Source organism: Rhinopithecus bieti, unplaced genomic scaffold, assembly GCF_001698545.2.
Source record: "Rhinopithecus bieti isolate Rb0 unplaced genomic scaffold, ASM169854v2 scaffold_13029, whole genome shotgun sequence".
Taxonomy (NCBI): domain Eukaryota; kingdom Metazoa; phylum Chordata; class Mammalia; order Primates; family Cercopithecidae; genus Rhinopithecus; species Rhinopithecus bieti.
In genome coordinates, this window is record NW_016807982.1 from 3226089 (window position 1) to 3247181 (window position 21093).

General features: G+C 50.0%; 3 protein-coding genes across 18 annotated transcripts in view; 2 read left to right on the plus strand and 1 right to left on the minus strand.

Annotated features, from left to right (window-relative positions):
- Positions 1–10472, minus strand: part of KIAA0319L (KIAA0319 like) — a 132386-nt gene extending 121914 nt beyond the window's left edge. For 3 of the 15 annotated variants that reach the window (XR_001887739.1, XM_017884463.1, XM_017884464.1), the window contains exons 1-2: positions 9989–10211; positions 7124–7293 (exon numbers count right to left, since the gene is read on the minus strand). Coding sequence is in view for 10 of the 15 variants with exons in the window: in XM_017884463.1 (XP_017739952.1) it covers positions 7124–7265 (142 nt within the window). In the remaining 5 variants the exon portion in view is untranslated. Of the gene's footprint in view, positions 1–1027; positions 1310–2824; positions 2986–5973; positions 6007–7123; positions 7294–9829; positions 10217–10328 lie in introns of those variants that run through there. The other 12 variants (XM_017884466.1, XM_017884462.1, XM_017884460.1 and 9 more) reach the window with 12 other exon arrangements.
- Positions 10473–10557: 85 nt separating this feature from the next.
- On the plus strand, positions 10558–19840 carry NCDN (neurochondrin). 2 transcript variants are annotated; one of them, XM_017884472.1, is made up of 8 exons: positions 10558–10662; positions 10933–11000; positions 11882–12022; positions 13110–14078; positions 15181–15422; positions 16311–16535; positions 16880–17022; positions 18315–19840. In XM_017884472.1, exons 2-8 carry the CDS (start codon positions 10968–10970, stop codon positions 18749–18751), a joined length of 2190 nt encoding a protein of 729 aa, XP_017739961.1. In that variant the 5' UTR covers positions 10558–10662; positions 10933–10967; the 3' UTR covers positions 18752–19840. The 2 variants fall into 2 exon arrangements, with proteins under 2 accessions (XP_017739961.1, XP_017739962.1); XM_017884473.1 differs by lacking the exon at positions 10933–11000 and having other exon boundaries at positions 10564–10662.
- Positions 18951–21093, plus strand: part of TFAP2E (transcription factor AP-2 epsilon) — a 30273-nt gene continuing 28130 nt past the window's right edge. Inside the window, exon 1 of the mRNA XM_017884424.1 lies at positions 18951–19088. Coding sequence (XP_017739913.1) covers positions 18951–19088 — 138 coding nt within the window. The remainder of the gene's footprint in view (positions 19089–21093) is intronic.

The following is a 21093-nucleotide window of genomic DNA, read 5'->3' on the forward strand; positions in this document are numbered from 1 at the left end:
AAAAAAAAAAAAAAAAAAATTCCTCTAATCTCTTTACTACAGAACACCTAAATTCTACCCATCTCTTTAGGACTACCTCTACTTGTTTGTATTGAGTGAAATTACTGAGAGGTTCCTTGAAGACAGAGTCTCACCAACTTTCTCCTGGACTGTTTGATTAACATCGTAATGGATACCCTAACCTTTTTTTTTTTGTTTTTTTTTTGTTTTTTTTTTTTTTTTTTTTTGTTTTTTTTTTTGAGACGGAGTCTCGCTCTGTTGCCCAGGCTGGAGTGCAGTGGCCGGATCTCAGCTCACTGCAAGCTCTGCCTCCCGGGTTCATGCCATTCTCCTGCCTCAGCCTCCCTAGTAGCTGGGACTACAGGCGCCCGCCAGGTCGCCCGGCTAGTTTTTTTTTTGTATTTTAGTAGAGACGGGGTTTCACCATGTTAGCCAGGATGGTCTTGATCTCCTGACCTCGTGATCCACCCGTCTCGGCCTCCCAAAGTGCTGGGATTACAGGCTTGAGCCACCGCGCCCGGCCGGATACCCTAACCTCTAAGCCTGACCTCCCTCCCTTTTCCATTCACCTCCATCTCGACAATTATCATTCTTCTACACTACTGCAAAAATTATCCAGAAATTTACCAGTATTATAGTATATTTAATACAGTATTAATACAGTTTTATATTTAATACGAGTATTAAAGCATTATGCATTATAGTGTTTGCCTTAAGAGGTGCACAAGACAAATCCCTGGGGCATGAAAGGAAAATATTAGACTTCTTCATATTTGCTTGTCAATCCCTTTAAAATTTTGTTTTTGGCATCTCTTACATATACATAAGACATTATTAGTACAAAATTACATGCTATAATGTATAAATATATACACAGGGGTACACTCTCAATTTTTCAATGGATTAAAGTGCATCATGAAAAAAATTTATAGACCATCTACCTAAAAAGATTAAAAATGAAGCTTCTTAGCATGAAGCTTCATGCTAAGTCACAAAAGATCTCGTATGTGACCTAGCCACCACCTACCTCTTCTGGAGCTGCCAATCCAGCTTTGCTCTTTATATTCCAGTAGTGTTAAACTGCTTGTGGAGTTTCTTCTATATACCACGCTGTTTCACTTTTGTGCCTTTGCTCTTGTATTCCCATTGCATGGGAATACCCTTTGAATCCTTCAAATTCAACCTTCACAACTCTGTTCAGGCATCAGCTTCTCTAGAAAGAACTCCTTAGAGCACCCTCTTTGCCTCCAAGCTAAATGCTTCTCCTATGGTTCTAGCAGCACTCTGCACGTTGCATCCTTTTTTTTTTTTTTTTTTTTTTTTTGAGAGACAGGGTCTCCCTCTATCCCCACGCTGGACTACAGTGACATGATCATAGCTCACTGCAGTCTTGAACTCCTGGGCTCAGGTGATCCTCTCATTTCAGCCTCTCAAGTAGCTAGGACTACAAGTGCCCACCACCACACCCGGCTAATTTTTATTTTTTATTTGTGTAGAGATGAGGTCTAACTATGTTGTCCAGGCTGGTCTTGAACTCCTGGCCTCGGGTGATCCTCCTGCCTCAGCCTCTCAAAGTGCTAGGATAAGCCAATGCACCTGGCCTCTACCTTTTCACTTGCCACTGGTAGTTATTCCAGGGAAAGGACTGTACTGTACTAGTCTTTTTTTTTTTTTTTTTTTTTTTTGAGACGGAGTCTCGCTCTGTCGCCCAGGCTGGAGTGCAGTGTCCGGATCTCAGCTCACTGCAAGCTCCGCCTCCCGGGTTTACGCCATTCTCCTGCCTCAGCCTCCCGAGTAGCTGGGACTACAGGCGCCCGCCACTTCGCCCGGCTAGTTTTGTATTTTAGTAGAGACGGGGTTTCACTGTGTTAGCCAGGATGGTCTCGATCTCCTGACCTCGTGATCCGCCCGTCTCGGCCTCCCAAAGTGCTGGGATTACAGGCTTGAGCCACCGCGCCCGGCCATGTACTAGTCTTTATTATCCTGGTGCCTAGCCTAGAAGCAGACTCCTAGTAAATTCTCAAAAAATGGTTCTGAATTGAATAATGTTTCTCTGTACTCAAAATACATATTAACTAACTGTATAATCTCCTTCCCAGAGGTAGGGAAATGTCAGTACAAGTTTTCCTAGCCAGTTGTTAGCTTTGGGCCTAAGGACATTAACTTCAGTGATTCTCCTTGTTTTAGATTTCTAGGGCCAATTAGGTCCTTGCATCCCCCACAAACATGCACACATAACTCTTCAGATGTATACATTCTTTCTTTGTATGTGTTAATATATTTGTTAAGATTTTAGTCAATTTTGTTGGTCCCAAAGTGTCTCCTTAAAGTGCTTTGGGACCAACAAAATTGGTCCCAAATTATTGTGTCTCCTTAAAGTGCCTTTCCACACCTCTGCTCTGATTGTGTTGTTGTTAAAGCTTAATTCGCAAGGAACAATTCCCTTATTGGTAATTTATTATTCAGTCAACAAATATTTTATGCATCTACTATGTGCCAAGCCCTTGGTACCCGCTAAGAATACCCAGCAAAACTAAAAGAGGCAACATGTCTGCTCTCAAGAAGCTGACAATCTATTGTAGGAATTTCCAAACTCCTGAGATCACTTCCTATTTGTCTCCAGATGAGAATCCCCAGGTCCAAAATGCTATTTTTCAAGCCACTTAACAATAAAATTAAACAGAAAAATAGCCATTCAATGGCACACAAGGAAAACACAGATAGACCATCTTTTATCAAATTGTAATCAATGCTTTCAATAATCAATGCTTTCTAACAGTAGGGCCTCGGCACCGAACCCAAAAGTGGAAATACAAAAGCTCACCATGTATAAGTCAACAGCTGCCTGGGGCTCTACCAAAGATGGAGCAAACTCCTAAGTGGGAAACGGGAGTGAAGGATAACTGCAGAGCTGCCTTAATTTGGTTAGTTTTTCAGAAATAATCCATGAGCTAAATAACAGCAGGAATCAAGAATGCATTTTATCTGGAAAAAAAGTAAACACTCAGGTAAACACTAAGTAAACTCATGAGTAGAGAAATACTGACTCAGGCTCCCACGGATAGGTTTTTGCTGTTATTATTTTGTTGTTGCTTTTCAAGTAGGTTGTTTTCCCCTTATATAAAAGGTATACAAGTATACCAAAGAAAGGCCTGGAAAACACAGAAAAATATAAAGAGATAATAATTCCTCTAGTCAAAAAAAATACATAAATATTTAGTTGTACATCTTGTTTCAGACTGTTTTCTATTATATAACTTTCTCTTCTTTTCACAGAATTGACACCATGTTGAATATGTAGTTGCATAACTTGATTTTATCATTTAATATTAGGAGCATTTTCCCGTGTACTTTTTTTTTTACAATTATTAAACATTTTTTAATTCTAAAGAGACAGGGCCTCACTATGTTGCCGACTGGTCTCAAACTCTTAGGCTCAAGCAATCCTCCCATCTTGGCCCCCTGAGTAGCTGGGACTAGAGACGTGTGCCACCACACCAGCTTTTCTTTTAAAATATGAATTTTAAGACTCGATAATATCCCACCATGTGGAGATGCAAAGATTCCACCACTCTCCTATAATCAAGCAGGTTTTAGCAATATTTTGCAGCACAGAATAAATGAGTGTTGATGAGAGCTCTCATTCACAACTATCTAAATGTATCCTTCAGATAAATTCTTAAATGAAGAATTGAGTCAAAAATATGAATTTCTTTTAGGGCTCTTGATATTTATGCCAAGAAGTTCTCTGTTCAAACTCGTCAGCACTGTATGAGGACAACCACATCACCCCTTGGCAGCACTAGATATTTTTACTTTAATCTTCATCAATATGACAGATTTAAAAGGATATTTCATTTTAAACTGTAGTTTTGATTGGTAATGAGAATGAACATTTTAAATATGCTCATTTTAATTTCTTATTTATGGCACTCTGTTTATGCCTTTTATTTTTTCTTTTTTTCTTTTTTTTTTTTTTTTAGATGGAGTCTCGCTCTGTTGGCCAGGCTGGAGTGCTGTGGTGCAGTTATGGCTCACTGCAACCTCCACCTCCTGGGTTCTAGCAATTCTCCTGCCTCAGCCTCCTGAGTAGCTGGGATTACATGTGCACACCATCACGCCTGGCTAATTTTTTGTATTTTTAGTAGAGACAGGGTTTCACCATGTTGGTCAGACTGGTCTTGAACTCCTAACCTCAGGTGATCCACCCACCTCGCCTCCCAAGGTGCTGGGATTACAAGCATGAGCCAACACACCCAGCCCTATTTATTTTTTCTATTAGGATATTCCTTTAAAAAGAAAATGGGAAGGAGCTCCAATTAAATCAAAGTATGTAACAAATATGTCTGTCACATGTTGCTTGCATGTTCCCTCAATGTGAACACACATTTGAACATACATGGCTCTTGATCTTTTAATTTCCGTTGTAAAAGCTCCCCATTTTTCTAAAATACATCTGGCATAACCTAATCCCCCCTAGAACTACTCCTAACACCACCACCTTTGCACTTCTATACTTAATTAGGGTGCTGTTTTTAAGCACTAAGCTCAAGGTTACTAAAGACTTGCACAATGAGCCTACAATGCTGTGTTTAAGCAAGTGCTAGATTGGAAAGCACAGAAAGACTTGGAATTGCTTCTTCATCCTCTGTACTTTGAATCTCTCAAATAACAAGCTGCTTACCATGGTACTGGGTAAAAAAAAAAAATTGCCGCCGGGTATGGTGGCTCATGCCTGTAATCCCAGCACTTTGGGAGGCTGAGGCGGGCAGATCATGAGGTCAAAAGATGGAGACCATCCTGGCCAACATGGTGAAACCCCATCTCTACTAAAAATACAAAAATTAGCTGGGTGTGGTGGCGGGCACCTGTAGTCCCAGCTACTCGGGAGGCTGAGGCAGGAGAATCACTTGAACCCAGGAGGTGGAGGTTGCAGTGAGCAGAGACAGAGGCACTGTACTCCAGCCTGGCAGCAGAGTAAGACTCCGTTTCAAAAAAAAAAAAAATTGCCTTTGGTCCTCCAAAACATCACCTGTGGTCGGAAGGCAGAGTACCAGAAGAGAAAGGGTATGAGCTCTACAGTGGACAAACCTGGGTTTAGAATCCTAGCTCCATCATGTTCTTGCTATGTAACCTTGGTCAAGTCATTTTGCCTCTCTAGGCCTCAATTTCCTTATCTATAAAACGAGAAGAAAACGATCTGTTTTAGGGTTATCATGAAGATTAAATGAGATGAGGTATGTAATGTTTATAATTAGGAGTCTGGTATGTGGTAGGTGTGCTTCAAAAAATGTAAATTTACACCAGGCATGGTGGTTGGTGCCTGCAATCCCAGCTATTCAGTAGGCCAAGGTTGGAGGATCGACTGAAGCCAGGAGTTCGAGACCAACCTGGGCAAAATAACAAGACCCCATCTCTAAAAAAAATGTAAAAATTAGCCAGGCAGATGGGTGCAGTGGCTCACGTCTGTAATCTCAGCACTTTGGGAAGTAAAGGCACGCAGATTACTTAAGGTCAGGAGTTTGAGACCAGCATGGCCAACGTGGCAAAACCCTATCTCTAATAAAATATAAAAATTATAAAATATAAAAATTAGCCAGGCGTGGTGGTGGGCGCCTATAATTCCAGCTACTCGGGAGGCTGAGGCAGGAGAATTGCTTGAACCCGGGAGGCAGAGTTTGCAGTGAGCCGAGATTGTGCCACTGCACTCCAGCCTAGGTGACGGAGTGATACTGTCTCAAAATAAAATAAAACAAATTAGCCAGGCATACTAGCTCATGCCTGGAGGCTGAGGCAAGAGGATAGCTTGAGCCCAGGAGTTTGAGGCTGCAGGCAGCTATGGTTGCACCATTGTACTCCAGCCTGGGCAACAAGAACCCATCTCTTTTTTTAAAAAAAGTGATTTTTTCCCTACTCTGATGGTGCTAAATCAATTCCTTATTTAATTCTAACGATCTTATATAAAATGTTGACCTGAAATAGTCAGCTGTCCCAGCAAAGCATCATCTGGGGAAAAAAAAAAACATGTAGATCAGCTTTCTGTCAAGTGCAACTTCCACTGCTACAATTATGTAATCATCAACCACCACTGCAAGACAACAAAAACCTCAAAGCTAATGTTACTGAAATTGCTAAATACAATAATTACTACAGTTTCAAAATCATGACCACCAACTCCCTTAGGAAAGCAACAGAAATCTTTGTAATTATAAGGGGAAAAGGCTGATCAGTTATCCCAGACGGTGGTCATTACAGCAAAAGGTTTTTGGTCACTGGCCAGAATGGCAGCATACTCAGAAATCTTTCTCAAATTGCTGTTTTCTCACACTCATACTATGAAAGCAATAATATCAACAAAAGAAAGAAAGAAAAGAAAAGAAAAGAAAAGAAAAGAAAAGAAAAGAAAGAAAGAAAGAAAGAAAGAAAGAAAGAAAGAAAGAAAGAAAGAAAGAAAGAGAAAGCAAGCAAGCTAGCTTTCTCCTTTGAAATTTAGTCTTCTTGGCACTGATTCCTGGCAAGAGGCTTTACCCTGGTGAAATAACCTCTAGGAGGAAAGCATAGTCTACGAAATCTATCAACATAGCCCCTTTCTATGGAAAAAGTAATGAACGCATTTTTCCCATAAGTGTAAATTCCTTTAGGAAAGGAAAGGAAGTTCAAGGGCAGCCAGGGCAATAGCAAGACTAAGCACCCATGTTGAGTGCTGTGCTACATGCTTTAATTATACTATCCCTCAAATCAAACTATGAGGTAGATATGATCCTTCCTCAAAGATAACAGGTAATTTGCTCAAGGTTTTACAGTCATTAGGTAGAAATATCCAGTTCCAGGGCCCAGATCTGTCCAACTTTGAAACCTTTTTATTTTCAATAAACTTTTATCAAGTCTTAAAACGGTTATGCCAATTCTCCCTTATGAAAAAGAATCCAGTTTAAATTCTGGTTCCAAAACAAAACAAATAAATAAACCCAAAAGACTGAGTATTCACCAAAAGGATGACCATTTCTGTCAATTAGCAGATTGCTTTTCTGCCTCCTAATAGTCCTTAAAATGAACTGAGGGACTCACACGAAGTGCTCTTTTCTTAAAAAAAAAAATCTTAAATCTATAAAGAAAATGGTACCTGTTGACAACCACAGAACACTGAAGCAAAAGCAAGTATAAAACAGGTACAGGCTTCTCAACCACTTCGCAGATGTCTGCCAATAATATCCTGATAAAATCCAGGAAGCAGGACTTGGCTTGACTCCCAGCCGCTTCTCCATGGCCTTCCAGACAGGCAGAACCAGTACACTAGAAGGACAGAAAGAGAAGAAATTACATGCCAAGTAATTAATAATTAATTCCTGGAAATGTGGAATGCTAGAGAATGTATTAGGGGATTAGGGGATTAGGGGATTAGGGGAAAGAAAAATTTCAAGTTTGCCTTTAATGGCTCAACCCTGCCTATAAATTTTAAACTTGGGCTTTGAGGTAGCCTATAATTAGCACAATAACAACACAGCAAGGGATGTGAAATGAATCCACTGAAAACTGAAACTTTATATTCCTTTTTTTTTAATCTAACAGTAAATCACCTATGTGGTAGAATGGAAAGAGCAACAGCCCACAGACAAGAAGATCTGAGTTTTAGTTGCAGTTCTGTTACTAACAGCTTTGTGACTTTGACCAAACACACTTTCTTACTTTTGAGGAGAAGAGGTTGCACCCTCAGAGGTAAAGTAACCTGAGGATTACGTCTGGCCCAGTATTTTCAAAATTTCTGAACGCAAATGTCTTTAGGCAGGGCATGCACTCTCCAGTCTGCTACTGTCCCCGCCCACCACTATTATCATGAAAATCTATTCAATTTACACCTCAATGCTATCCACCCCAATCCCTGCATTCAACAAATATTTATGTCAGGCACTATGCTGGCTACACCAGAATCTAGGGGCTGGATGATTTAGGTCTCTTCCAGCAGAAAAACTCATTTACCATAAATTTCTTCCCTCTTACAAAGCTTTGCTATATTGTCTAAACTAATACGTAAATACTGGCAACATTATGAGGGTTGACTGAGTTCTGAAGAAGCAATTCAAAAACTTCTGTCCAACTATGTACCTGTCATCTACATCCAGCAAATGACAGGCTGGCAACCCCTAATTCCTATCCATAGCCAGCATACAGGGAGATCAGCATTGCCTGGGCTGGATACCAATGCTGACTAATACCAGGAAACGGACACAGACATACACACAGCTGCAAAACTAAGGTGCAGCCCACCCAAGAAAACGCTTTCGCAGAACCACACGCATCTGAAAGACTTCATCGTTCTCATTCTCTTCCATCCATTCCTACTTCTAGTTGTTTTGTAGTTGTATTTCAGGGAGCAGGGGGCAGAAAGGAGGTGTGTGGGCCAGAGACATGTTCAAGAGATTATGAAATGGAGCCTAAGTTAGAAAGTACATCCAGCAACTTCTCTAGCCTCCCAAGACGGAACGAGTGAGTATGCATGTGTGTGTGTATGTGTGTGTATGAATCTTACCCAACACATTTCTGCCTACCACAAAAGGATTTAAAACTCAAGGTGACTCAACAGCTGTCATCAATAGCCTGACAGGTAGGTGGGAGAAGCAGAAAAGAAATGAATAGCTTTTGAAAAATGGAGTAATAAACACCACTGGACTAACAAGCTGATTAGAAGTGCAATGTCTAACAAATCCTGCATAAGAGAAAGGCAGAGTTAATTTCATTTGAACTCCTAACCAGTTATTCCTCCGAAACCTGTAATTGCCTAAGAGCACAAATCACTGCTAGGGTCCAGTTAAAGGCTTGCTGACCAAAGGCAAGAACAACAACACGTCACCAAGATCCAAATTGTTTGTTATTGAATCAAAGGGTAACAACCCAGGGAGAGAACACACACCCCCACAATACTTGACAAATGAAAATCTAGAAAAGCTCACAATAGTTCTGGCATTTAGGGCGTTACAAGTACACCCAAAATAAAAGCACTCTCTGTTGCAGCAGCTGTTCAGACAGAGCAGGGGGTAATGTTTACTTAATACTTCAGGTTGATGGGGGACGTATCATAGTTCAGTCTGTCAACTACATACGTGGAACTCCATTTATGTACACAGCGATAAGATATGTTTGAACAACGACGGAGCACGTCTGAAATAGCCTATTCAGTTGGTATGAGTAATCGAGAATAAAGCTCTTTTTTAAAAAGTCTCAGATATTTGGGAAAGTTACAGAACAGGCTGCCATGAATAGCTTTGCTTATATTTGCAGACATTGTTTTCCAAATAGCTGGAAAAATGAACAGATTGTTCTGGGAGGTCGTCTTTCCAATTTGTTCCTAGTTTTCAGTCTGTTAATCACAGACGAAAGCACAAGACAGTCAGCTAATGTTCTTCACTAACTGCAACTACTGTCAGTTGGACACAACCACTATGAGACCAGAAGCCAAAGCGTTCCTGGAATCCCGCCAGAGGTTATCAATTTTGACTTCCTTCATTTCACCTCTGTGCTCACTGCAGCCACTACAGGACCCTCTGTAGGGCATAATTTTCAAAATCCTGGATGAGGCAGGTTTCACATTATAATGGACACATCGTGCTCAACCCCGTCCCCTCTTTATTCTGCATCAACTTTCTATCTCTGTGGGGAGACCAAAGATCAGAGACAGCAACTAAAGGCTAGGCTGCAGAGGTCGAAGGTGGAAGAAGGACGGCAGCGTCCCGAACCCTGGCTGTCTGCCTGGCTGTCAAGGGATGGAGGGAGCTGCATGACTAGGCCCGGGCCCGAGAGAGGCGGGGTTCAGCCTGGGACCCAAGCTGCGCACCTGCAAGGCCAGAAGCAACTGGCTGCCCTGGCCGAGCCAGGGGCGCCACCTCCGGACCCAACATCCGGCCAGCGCACCCGCTGGCATCGCCCGTCCCGCTTGCCCCTCCCCTGAGCCCATGGTCCTCGGCCTGGCAGCCAGCCGCCCCCGGCAACCTACCGGGGCTCAGGGCCACATAGCGCGGCCCCGGCTCTCGGCGGCCTCCGCCTCCTCCTGGTCCATGGGCTCGGGGAACCCCAACCTTCGCTCCCCTCACCCGGAGGAGGAGGAAGAGGAAGAAGGTAGTGCGGGCTCCCCACCCGGACAGCTACCTCTCGCCTCAGCCTCCCTGGACAGCGACGGCGGCCGGAAACGCCGCCTCCTCCCACCTCCCCGGGACCGACCCGGAAACACACTCTCCGTGCTAACCAAGCCCTCCCGCCCCTCCCCCGGGAAGCGCAATGCCGGCCGCGAGCCCAAGGGGGAAGAGGGGCAGTGCTGGGCGGGTAAAACTACGCACAAGCGAAGGAATCGGGGCCCCCAACCTCTTGCCGCCCGCTTTCCAGAGGCAGTCTGCACCTTGCCCCCTTCGCGCGAGCCCCAGGCCCCAGACTCGGGCAATACCCACAAGCAACATGGCGGCAACGGCGGTACCCCCTACGGCTTAGCGCCCTGACTTGCTATTGGCCAGAGCGCGGAGTGAAGCAGCCGCGGATTGGTCGAGAGCGGTGCGGGGGTGGGGGTGGAGCTGCAGCAGCCTGGAGCTAGGAGTGGGCAACGCGGCGTGAGCAGCGGCCCGAGGCTCCCGGAGCATCGCGCTGGGAGAAGACTTCGCCGCTCGGGGCCGCAGCCTGGTGAGCTCAGCCCCCTTCGGGCCCTCCCCTGCATCCCAGCCGGGGCCTCTCCGAGCCGGCGCTGATCGATGCCGACACACCCCGGGGACCCTATCGCGACTCCATCGCGCCATATCGCGACACCATCGTGCTCTGTCGAGACTCCATTTTGTCACAGCCCTTTTCAATATATATCTTTTTTTTTTAATTTGCCCTGTCATCTTTGGGGGCTGTCTCCCATGTCGTGATTTTGACGTGATCTCTCCGTGACATCACCGCGCCATCGTGAAGTGTGATCTCATCGCCGCCCTGTCGTGACTTCATCAATGTCGTGTTGTGACCTGGCTGCGGCGGGACAGGTGGTGACCGCCAGGAACCCTGCTCCCTTTCTCATCTCCCCATCTCAGCAGCCCCGCTTCGATTATCCGGCTTTTGGATTCTCCGTTGTCCTGGGAACTATCCGGGACCCCCTCTTGCTTCTCCAGCCCCTGCCGGCATCCACAGGCTGGTAGCGGGACGGGGAGGGCGAGAAGAGGGAGCGCAAGGGGTTAATTCTGCTGCTGCCGCTGCTGCCGCTGCTGCTGCAGCCTCTACCCGAGGGAGGGAAAGGAGAGGAGGCAAGGAGCCTGCGGGGGCGACTGAGAGCCCTGGCTGGAGGGGTGGGGTCCCCAGAGGGGCCTCCAAGCCTTCCCTGGTGAGCACCTTGTATTCTCACTTCTGAAGCGTATCTCTGCCTCTGAAGAAGGGAGGGGAAAGGAAGCCTAGGGTGTCCTTTTCTCCCATGTCAGCCTGAGTCCGGATAATCGAACTTCAACCATGTATGTCTCCATTCCTCCCTGTCTGTCCTCACCACTCACTCCCTCTGTGTCCCTGTGGAGGGAGATAAAACCCAGCCTCTGGTGCCAGGGGGACAGCTGAGCAGTGGGGCCAGCCCCCGCCCACCCCCAGGAGACTGGTGAGGAGAGCTGTCCAGCTGAGCAGCAGCATGCATGGTCCTTCTTTCCCGCTTTCTGGAGGTGACCTTGGACCAGGGTCCCTTCTTTATCCTTAAGGGTTTGCAGATCCAGCCCCTTCAAGGGGCTTCCCCAGGGGAGGTCAGTCCTGAGGAGCCCATCCCTCCAGATCCTCTCCTCCCCTCCCTCTGTGCTAATCCCTCCCTCCCTCCATCCTCCACTCTCACCCCCACCCCACCCCCGTCCCTCCTCTGCAGAGGGATGCTCAGTCCCTCTTGTGTTCACAGTTGGGCAAGGCGGGCATCATGGCCTCGGATTGCGAGCCAGCTCTGAACCAGGCAGAGGGCCGAAACCCCACCCTGGAGCGCTACCTGGGAGCCCTCCGTGAGGCCAAGAATGACAGCGAGCAGTTTGCAGCCCTGCTGCTAGTAAGGAACTGGCTAAAAATTGGGAGGTGGGAAGGGCTGGGTGGTTGGGCCCCCAAGGAATGGGGTCAGTGAGTCCCCAAGGATATGTAGGTAGTGCTAGCAACCCTGGAGGCACCAAAAAGGCCCAAGACCCCTACCTTTGTGCTCTTCTTGCTCCCCCTGAGAATGGGGGCAAAGGGGAGAATGGGACTGAATAAGGCTGTGGCACTAGGGGCCTTGGAGGAGGCTGCCTGGGTCTGTTTTCTGGGGCGTCCCAGAGCAGATGGGAGCTGACTCACAGGGTAACAGCAGCAGGTAGTAACTAGTGCAGAGTACTTGAGGGCTGGGGATGGTTGTTCTGGGCCTGGAGAGAGTAGCAGGGCTGGAAGTGTCTGGGAAGGGGTCCTAGGAGATGGCCAGGATGGCAGTAGGTAGGTTAAGGAATGGGAGCTAGTTCGGGGCTTAGCCTTTTTGGAGGAACTCAAGCTGGGGACAGCAGAGCAGAAGCTGCAGTGCTAGGAAGGGGGGGTTGTGTGTGGGGGGTGAAGGGAGGAGGGAGTACAGCCGCTGCTTGTTTGCCATGGCAACAAGGAGAAGGCTCTGGAGTCAAGGGCTCACACTGCAGCAGAGGAGGTGTTTAGGTGAAATGTAAGGGGAAATGTTTTGACAGGCGGAACGGCGAGACACAGGAGCCATTTCCCCGGAGAAGGTGGCAGAAATGGATCAGGGACTTCTCTGGAGGGAGCAATTAAGGAAGGACCCTAAATCCTTGGGGGATCTTAAACACTGAGTTCTAAGCCCCTTCCATCCCAGGTTGTGGGCATTTAGACATCAGGAAGAACTTCTCAACTGGCCAGGTGTTGAAATGCTCAAATGAATGGTTGAGGAAGACTAGACCTCACTTCCATGGGACAGTCACAGATGAGAGGGATCCCAGAGGTCATATTTATCTGCCTCAAAGGAGAAAGAAGGAGCTGGATGAAATGACTCCAGATGAGTCCTGTTGCATAACCTCATCCTGTTAGTCCTCAGTGCCCCGGGGTGCAGGAGAGGGACAGTCTTTGCCACGTCTTCCTTTTATCCTGATGATAGCACATACCCCCTATAGGTGACCAAGGCAGTCAAAGCAGGTGACATAGATGCCAAAACTCGGCGGCGGATCTTCGATGCTGTCGGCTTCACCTTCCCCAATCGTCTCCTGACCACCAAGGAGGCGCCGGATGGCTGCCCTGACCATGTTCTGCGGGCTTTGGGCGTGGCCCTGCTGGCCTGCTTCTGCAGTGACCCCGAACTGGCCGCCCATCCCCAAGTCCTGAACAAGATTCCCATTCTTAGCACCTTCCTCACAGCCCGGGGGGACCCGGACGATGCTGCCCGCCGCTCCATGATTGATGACACCTACCAGTGCCTGACGGCTGTAGCAGGCACCCCCAGAGGGCCTCGGCACCTCATTGCTGGTGGCACCGTGTCTGCCCTATGCCAGGCATACCTGGGGCATGGCTATGGCTTTGACCAGGCCCTGGCACTCCTGGTGGGGCTGCTGGCTGCTGCCGAGACACAGTGCTGGAAGGAGGCGGAGCCCGATCTGCTGGCCGTGTTGCGGGGCCTCAGTGAGGATTTCCAGAAAGCTGAGGATGCCAGCAAGTTTGAGCTCTGCCAGCTGCTGCCCCTCTTTTTGCCCCCGACGACCGTGCCCCCTGAATGCTACCGGGATCTGCAGGCCGGGCTGGCACGCATCCTGGGAAGCAAGCTGAGCTCCTGGCAGCGCAACCCTGCACTGAAGCTGGCAGCCCGCCTGGCACACGCCTGCGGCTCCGACTGGATCCCGGCGGGCAGCTCCGGGAGCAAGTTCCTCGCCCTGCTGGTGAATCTGGCGTGCGTGGAAGTGCGGCTGGCACTGGAGGAGACGGGCACGGAGGTGAAAGAGGATGTGGTGACCGCCTGCTATGCCCTCATGGAGTTGGGGATCCAGGAATGCACTCGCTGTGAGCAGTCACTGCTTAAGGAGCCACAGAAGGTGCAGCTCGTGAGCGTCATGAAGGAGGCCATAGGGGCTGTTATCCACTACCTGCTGCAGGTGAGGGTGCAGTGACCCACAGAGGGGGCCCAGTATGGGGGGAGCCAGTGCTGGAGCTGGGAGGCAAGGGGGAGGAGAATAATGGGGAGACAGTGAAGCTGCATGTCCACACAAGCTGATCCTGTAGCCAGCACTCCAGGGAGTAGCGTGCGGCCCAACCTCCCTCTCTCCCTCCCTCCACACAAGCACCATACCACACACCATATGTGCACTCACATCACAGTACACACACACACGCACACACAACACAGTAACCTCCCACTCAAACGCTCCCCCCAATACACACACACTACACGCCACACACCTCTCCGCAACACATGCACACAAGATTGAAGCGGTCTGTTCTGCTCACTCCATAGCATTGTTCTATACACGCACACACCCGAACTTCTAGTGGTGCAGGGAAGAGAAGCAGGGCTGCCTGGTTCCTGGCCTCTGTAGAGGTCCGGCTAGATCAGTTCGCCTGCCTCCCCTGCATCCCCTGCATCCCCTCCTGCCTCCCTGCCTGAGAGGCCAGCTGTCCTGTCCCACAGGGATTCACTCAAGACTCTGGTATCTTGAATGGCCTGCTCCAGCCACCGAGCTCACCAGCCATATATTCCATGCACCACACTAAGCTCATGTCTTTTTTCTGACTTAGCCCAAAAGAGAGCATCCCCTCATTCCCACCATTGGGAGCAGTTACACGGTAGCCAGGAACCTGCCCTCCCGCCGTAGGTCAGAGCTGCTGTAAAGAGCGTTTAACTTAGCTTTTGACCTGTGAAATTCCTTCTAACCTTGAGACACTTCAGAGGTAGGGAGATAGGGAGATGTGACTGGAGCCTCAGTGAGTACGGGGGCATGTCACTCAATTTACTCAGGCCCAGTTCACTCAGCAGACATGCATGGAGGGCCTGGCTCACTCTGTGCCAGGCCCTCATGTGTGTCCCTACCACATGCTAAGTGCTGGGTTCATGGGACAGAATAAGGGTTGGGGCCTGCCTTTGAAAGGCTCACAGGCCAGAATTCCCTTCCAATTGTATTATTTCTAGCTGGCTGGCCTCTGGCAAGGCAGGGAGGGTCTCTGGTCCTACTCCATCTCAAGGGGGTCCTGTGGCAACAGGTGGGGTCAGAGAAGCAGAAGGAGCCCTTTGTGTTTGCCTCGGTGCGGATCCTGGGTGCCTGGCTGGCCGAGGAGACCTCATCCTTGCGTAAGGAGGTGTGCCAGCTGCTGCCCTTCCTCGTCCGCTATGCCAAGACCCTCTACGAGGAGGCCGAGGAGGCCAATGACCTTTCCCAGCAGGTGGCCAACCTGGCCATCTCCCCCACCACCCCAGGGCCCACCTGGCCAGGAGACGCTCTCCGGTGAGTCTGTAGTTACAGTCTGTCCAGCTAGATCATTCTACAGAAAAGCATAATACAAGGACACCCCTCCTCACAAGCTGAGTTGTGCCAGGCTTCCTGATTGGGCCATGAGATTTCCCTTAGGGTTATTTCTGTTTTGGGGGGCTTGTTCCCACAGGACTCCTCGGCTGCCAGGTGTCACTTGCCAACCCCAGATTTCTCAGTTAAAAGAGAACTTATTAAGCACCTACTACGAGCCAGGTATTTTGCTATACCCTTTACCAAAATGATCTCATTTGGTCCACATGGTAAATCTAACAGAAGTCTCGTTCACATATGAAAGATTAGGAAACTGGGCCGGGCGCGGTGGCTCAAGCCTGTAATCCCAGCACTTTGGGAGGCCGAGACGGGCGGATCACGAGGTCAGGAGATCGAGACCATCCTGGCTAACACGGTGAAACCCCATCTCTACTAAAAAATACAAAAAAATAGCCGGGCGAGGTGGCGGGCGCCTGTAGTCCCAGCTACTCGGGAGGCTGAGGCAGGAGAATGGCATCAACCCGGGAGGCGGAGCTTGCAGTGAGCTGAGATCCAGCCACTGTACTCCAGCGTGGGCGACAGAGCGAGACTCCGTCTCAAAAAAAAACAAAAAAAAAAAAACAAAAACAAGATTAGGAAACTGAGGCTCATAGAGATTAAAGTCACTTGCCCACAGTCACACTTTGTGGCAGAGGCCAAGTTCGGTCCTGGGTTGTGCGACTCTGAAGCTTGTGCATTTTCTGTGGTACCTGCGAGGATGTGTCTTTCTCCCCTACTTCCATTTCTCTTAGGCAAGATTTCCCTAAAAAGGGAATCTATGTGCTTTACCTCTCCCAACCCCACACACATCTGTCCCTTCCACATCCCCAGGCTCCTCCTGCCTGGCTGGTGCCACCTGACCGTCGAAGATGGGCCCCGGGAGATCCTGATCAAGGAAGGTGCCCCCTCGCTTCTGTGCAAGTATTTCCTGCAGCAGTGGGAGCTCACATCCCCCGGCCACGACACCTCGGTGCTGCCCGACAGCGTGGAGATTGGCCTCCAGACCTGCTGCCACATCTTCCTCAACCTCGTGGTCACCGCACCAGGGCTGATCAAGTGAGGGGCTCGGGAGAGGGGGGGAGGAGGCCGGAGCAGGCAAAGGGGGCTGCCCAGTTGCCTCAATTCTCAGTCTCCTACTTTGCCCCCCATGCCCGTGGATTTGTTAGTGCTAGAATGGGGGTTTCAGAGTAGGCATAGCCAGCCCCACACAAGGATTCGGCATATCTGGAACCCCCAGGTACTATCTCAGCATGTCTGCCTGCTCCAATCTCTGCCCCCCAGATGCTATGTTTGGGACCCAAAGTTAATTCTTCACCCTGCTGCCTAATTTCTTGCCAAGGGCTTGATTTGGCTGTACTAGACCCCCACCTACCTCCATCCTTCCCCGCTTTCTTTTCCAGGCGTGATGCCTGCTTCACATCTCTTATGAACACCCTGATGACATCGCTACCGGCACTAGTGCAACAACAGGGAAGGCTGCTTCTGGCTGCTAACGTGGCCACCCTGGGGCTTCTCATGGCCCGGCTCCTTAGCACCTCTCCAGGTAAGAACTGGGGATCCAGTCCTAATGGAATACCTGGGTGGACCTCCTGTGTTTGGGGCAAAAGTCATCATTTTCAGAAGATGGTTTTGCAGAATTCTCTAAGCAAGAGGAAATCTTTGCAGTGTATCTCCATCCCCCACCCCCACCGTTCTTCCCAAAATGCTAACATTCTCCTTCTTCTGAAGACTTTTAAGGCAAGGTCTGGTGGGTGTTAAGTACAGACCTGCTCACAGGCACAGGCATAGGCACCTGGAATCCCTGGCAGCCAGAGGAATCTGAATCCAGTGTTTTTAAGGTGGAGCCGCCCCCACCCAGGCCTTGAGTCAGAAACCTGACTTCCTTCCATTGATGTTTTTCTCTGCTCTGCTCGGCACCTCACCCCCATCAGTGACAGGCATCAGCACTTGGTGTCCCTCTGTGCACACCTTCTCCCTAGCTCTGCCTCACTCTGGCTGTTTGCAGGGGGAGGGACGTCCCCTCCAGCCCCTGACAGCCCTCTGTGTCTCCCACTTTGGCCGTGGGTGTCTGCTTGGGTCCCTCTGTCCCTGCCTGTTCCCTGTGCCCCATCTGTCAGGTTGGAGGAGCTGAGCAGATGCCTGGGAACAGGGTGTAACGTGCCCATACCCTCCACTGCCTCTGTGTTCCTTTGGTGGGGATCCCAGCAGGGTACCCAGCCATGGGAAGGGGCGCACATCCCTGTACACCAGGAGCCCACTCTGCACTCTCAGTCCCAGCCTGCATCTCCACAGCCCCCATGGTCCCAGTTCTGGCTCACCCTCAAATACCACCAGGTTAGGCTGACAGCTTCCTGAAGAGCACCTGTAGTGTCAGGGTCACCCCCTGAACAGCCCGTAAGCAAAGCAGGGTCACTTGCTCTTGTTCCTCTATGGCGCCCTCTTCTGGCCCAAGGATCAAACTGGTGCAACCCCTTTAACCTGAGTCTGAGCTCTGTGTCCAGATCCCCGAGGGGCTCTCTCTCCCATCTGACCCTGTGGCTCACCCCCACCTCCTGTGCCAGTAGAGGTCTTGGTGGTTGAGTGTACCAAGATGATCACATTTAATTCTCACAACAAATTTCTAAGATGAGCACTATTGGCCCATGTTACAGGAGACCCAGAAAGGTTAATTACCCAAGGTCACACAGTGAGCATCTGAGGCAGGTTTTGAACGCAGGCAGTCTGATTCCAGGCTGTGCCCTGGCTCCTGTATGTGTCTACACAGAGGGCTAGGGAAGGGTCTGGCACAGCAGCTGGCCTGTCTGATTCATGTCCTGCTCCCTCTGTACCTTGCAGCTCTTCAGGGAACACCAGCATCCCGAGGGTTCTTCGCAGCTGCCATCCTCTTCCTATCGCAGTCCCACGTGGCGCGGGCCACCCCGGGCTCAGACCAGGCAGTGCTAGCCCTGTCCCCTGAGTATGAGGGCATCTGGGCTGACCTGCAGGAGCTCTGGTTCCTGGGCATGCAGGCCTTCACCGGCTGTGTGCCGCTGCTGCCCTGGCTGGCCCCTGCTGCCCTGCGCTCCCGCTGGCCCCAGGAGCTGCTCCAGCTGCTAGGCAGTGTCAGCCCCAACTCTGTCAAGCCTGAGATGGTGGCCGCCTATCAGGGTGTCCTGGTGGAGTTGGCGCGGGCCAACCGGCTGTGCCGGGAGGCCATGAGGCTGCAGGCGGGTGAGGAGACGGCCAGCCACTACCGCATGGCCGCCTTGGAGCAGTGCCTATCAGAGCCCTGAGGGGTGTCCACCGGGGACAGACCCGGGGTTGGGCAGCGAGGGAAGGAGGGAGGAGGCATCTTCCCTGAAACCCCCAAACTGGCCCCCCCCTCCCCAGACTTCCCCCCTAAAACACCCCAGCTTTCTGGCTTTTCTGAGGGCAAGGGCATGGTGCCCACCCTCAAGTGTAAGGAACTGCGTTTCCGCCCCTCAGGCCCCCATGGGGGCAGGGATCGGCTTGGAAATCAACGTGGTTGTCCCCGCCAGGCCGGGGAAGGTTGGAGCAGCCCCCAGGGAGGGGGGCACTAGGTGTCATTGTGCCCGATGTCTGGCTCCCCTGCAGGAGGGAGGCTCCAAGGTAGGACAGGGCTGGCAGGAGCAGACTGCCTCAGCCCATGTGCCCTGCCGGCCAGGGCGTGGGCTCCCCTCGGCTGTGGTGCCTCCTCTGGCCCCCCAGGTCCACGTCCTTTAAATTGGCCCTTTGGCTCTTGCCCTTGGCTCCTTTGGGCAAACAGCAGGCTTAGGCCATTGACATCACAGTTCTTCCTATCAACTTCAGTGACCCAGGGTCTGAACTGCCCCCATTCTAGGGCAACCTGGGGCAGACAGGCCTGGTGGGGGGTGGGGAAACCTCTTCCCACCAGAGCTTGCTTGAAGGGACCCAGGAGTCCTTGGGCCCAGATCTTTAAACCTTTGTGTCGTGTTGCAGCAGAGTGACGATGGGGGTTGGGGGGTTATTTATTTTGCCTGTCCTTATCCCTGCTTTGACACCTGAGCATCTGATTCCTGTCCCCCTCGTGCCATCTCACCTGGCTGGAGCCAGGAACAGGAGGGACACTTCCCAGAATCCGCATGTTTCCCCAGTGATTGCACCCCACTGCCACCATGGTGCCTGGCTTTAACTCCCACCCCTGCTATGACTCCTCTCTGCAGAGACGCGACTGGCGGCTCCAGCAGGGACTACCTTTCTTATGAACCCAGGGGGACACCCCTACACACACTTGATCCCTTCCTTTCCTCCCCCCTTCCCTCCCCCAGTGCGTTCTGTGATCACCAAGTTCAAAGCTGTGCACATGTGGACACTCAATAAATGTTCATTGGTGATGAGAAGCCTCCTGCGTGGTCTGCCCTGCACCTGCCCTCTCCCTTCCAGGCTCCATCAGTTCACAGCTACCAGGTGCTGAACACACGCCCTGCTAAACACATCACGAGTCTTACCTCATTCAGCCCTTCTAAGAATCCTCTGAAGGGTTCTGATTTTACAGACAGAGCAACTTTGGCATGGGTGATTGGCTCAAGGTGTTGCCGCTAGTCGGTGGCAGAGCCAGGACTCCACACAGGCCGTCCAATTCCCCAGCCCACATCTTTCACTTGTACAGCAGTTTGCCAATCTCATGTTGACGTGGCCAGGCCTCGTGGGGGCTCTGGTGCTCAAGTACAGATGAAGCACTGTACCACCCTCTATGCTACTGGCTTGCTGCCAAGTGGCCCTGCCATATTCTCCTGTTTTTAAAGAAGTCAGAAATCCTAATTTTTTTTTTTTTAATTGAGATGGCATCTCACTCTGTCTCCCAGGCTGTGCAGTGGCACGATCTTGGCTCACTGCAACCTCTGCCGCCTGGGTTCAAGCAATTCTCCTGCCTCAGCCTCCCGAGTAGCTGGGATTACAGGCAGCTGCCACTGTGCCCAGCTAATTTTTGTATTTTTAGTAGAGATGGGGTTTCACCATCTTGGCCAGGCTGGTTTTGAACTCCTGACCTTACGATCCACCTGCCTCAGCCTCCCAAAGTGCTGGGATTATGGGTGAGAGCCACTGTGCCTGGCCCAGAAATCCTAATTTTTATGTGAAACCCAACTTTTGAATGTCAGTAACTGTCTTTAATTAAATAACTACTGACCCAGCAAAATATGCGGGTCAAATGCAGCTTTCGGGTTACTAGCTGTTGACCCTCTATGCCAAATGAGAAGCCAGAGGGCCTGTGAGCTTCAGCCGGAGCTGAGCCAGGTACCCACTATGGGTACTTCACCAGTCCTGAGCTAAAGCTGTGGGGTTGGAGCCAGACAGACCCCAGACCCACACCCTCTGTAAACTCCACCTAGGCCCTCAAACCTATAAGCACGTGCTGAGCATAGCCTATGAGTCCACCTGTGGTTGGCTATGCATAGACAGGAATATTTATTCACTGGATGTACTGAAAGCCATCTTCTTAGCATGGATTCTCTGGGGTAAATATGAAAAAGACATAGAGGCTGGGTGTGGTGGCTAACACCTGTAATCCCAATACTTTGGGAGTCTGAGGTAGGAGGATCACTTGAGCCCAGGAATTCAAGATCAGCCTGGGCAACATAGTGAGACCCCATCT

Coding starts and splice junctions, on each gene's coding strand:
- NCDN (XM_017884472.1), top strand. CDS start 10,968: ATGTCGTGTTGTGACCTGGCTGCGGCGGGACAG. Junction 16,536..16,879: donor ACCGCACCAGGGCTGATCAA/GTGAGGGGCTCG, acceptor TTTCTTTTCCAG/GCGTGATGCCTGCTTCACAT. Junction 17,023..18,314: donor GCTCCTTAGCACCTCTCCAG/GTAAGAACTGGG, acceptor TGTACCTTGCAG/CTCTTCAGGGAACACCAGCA.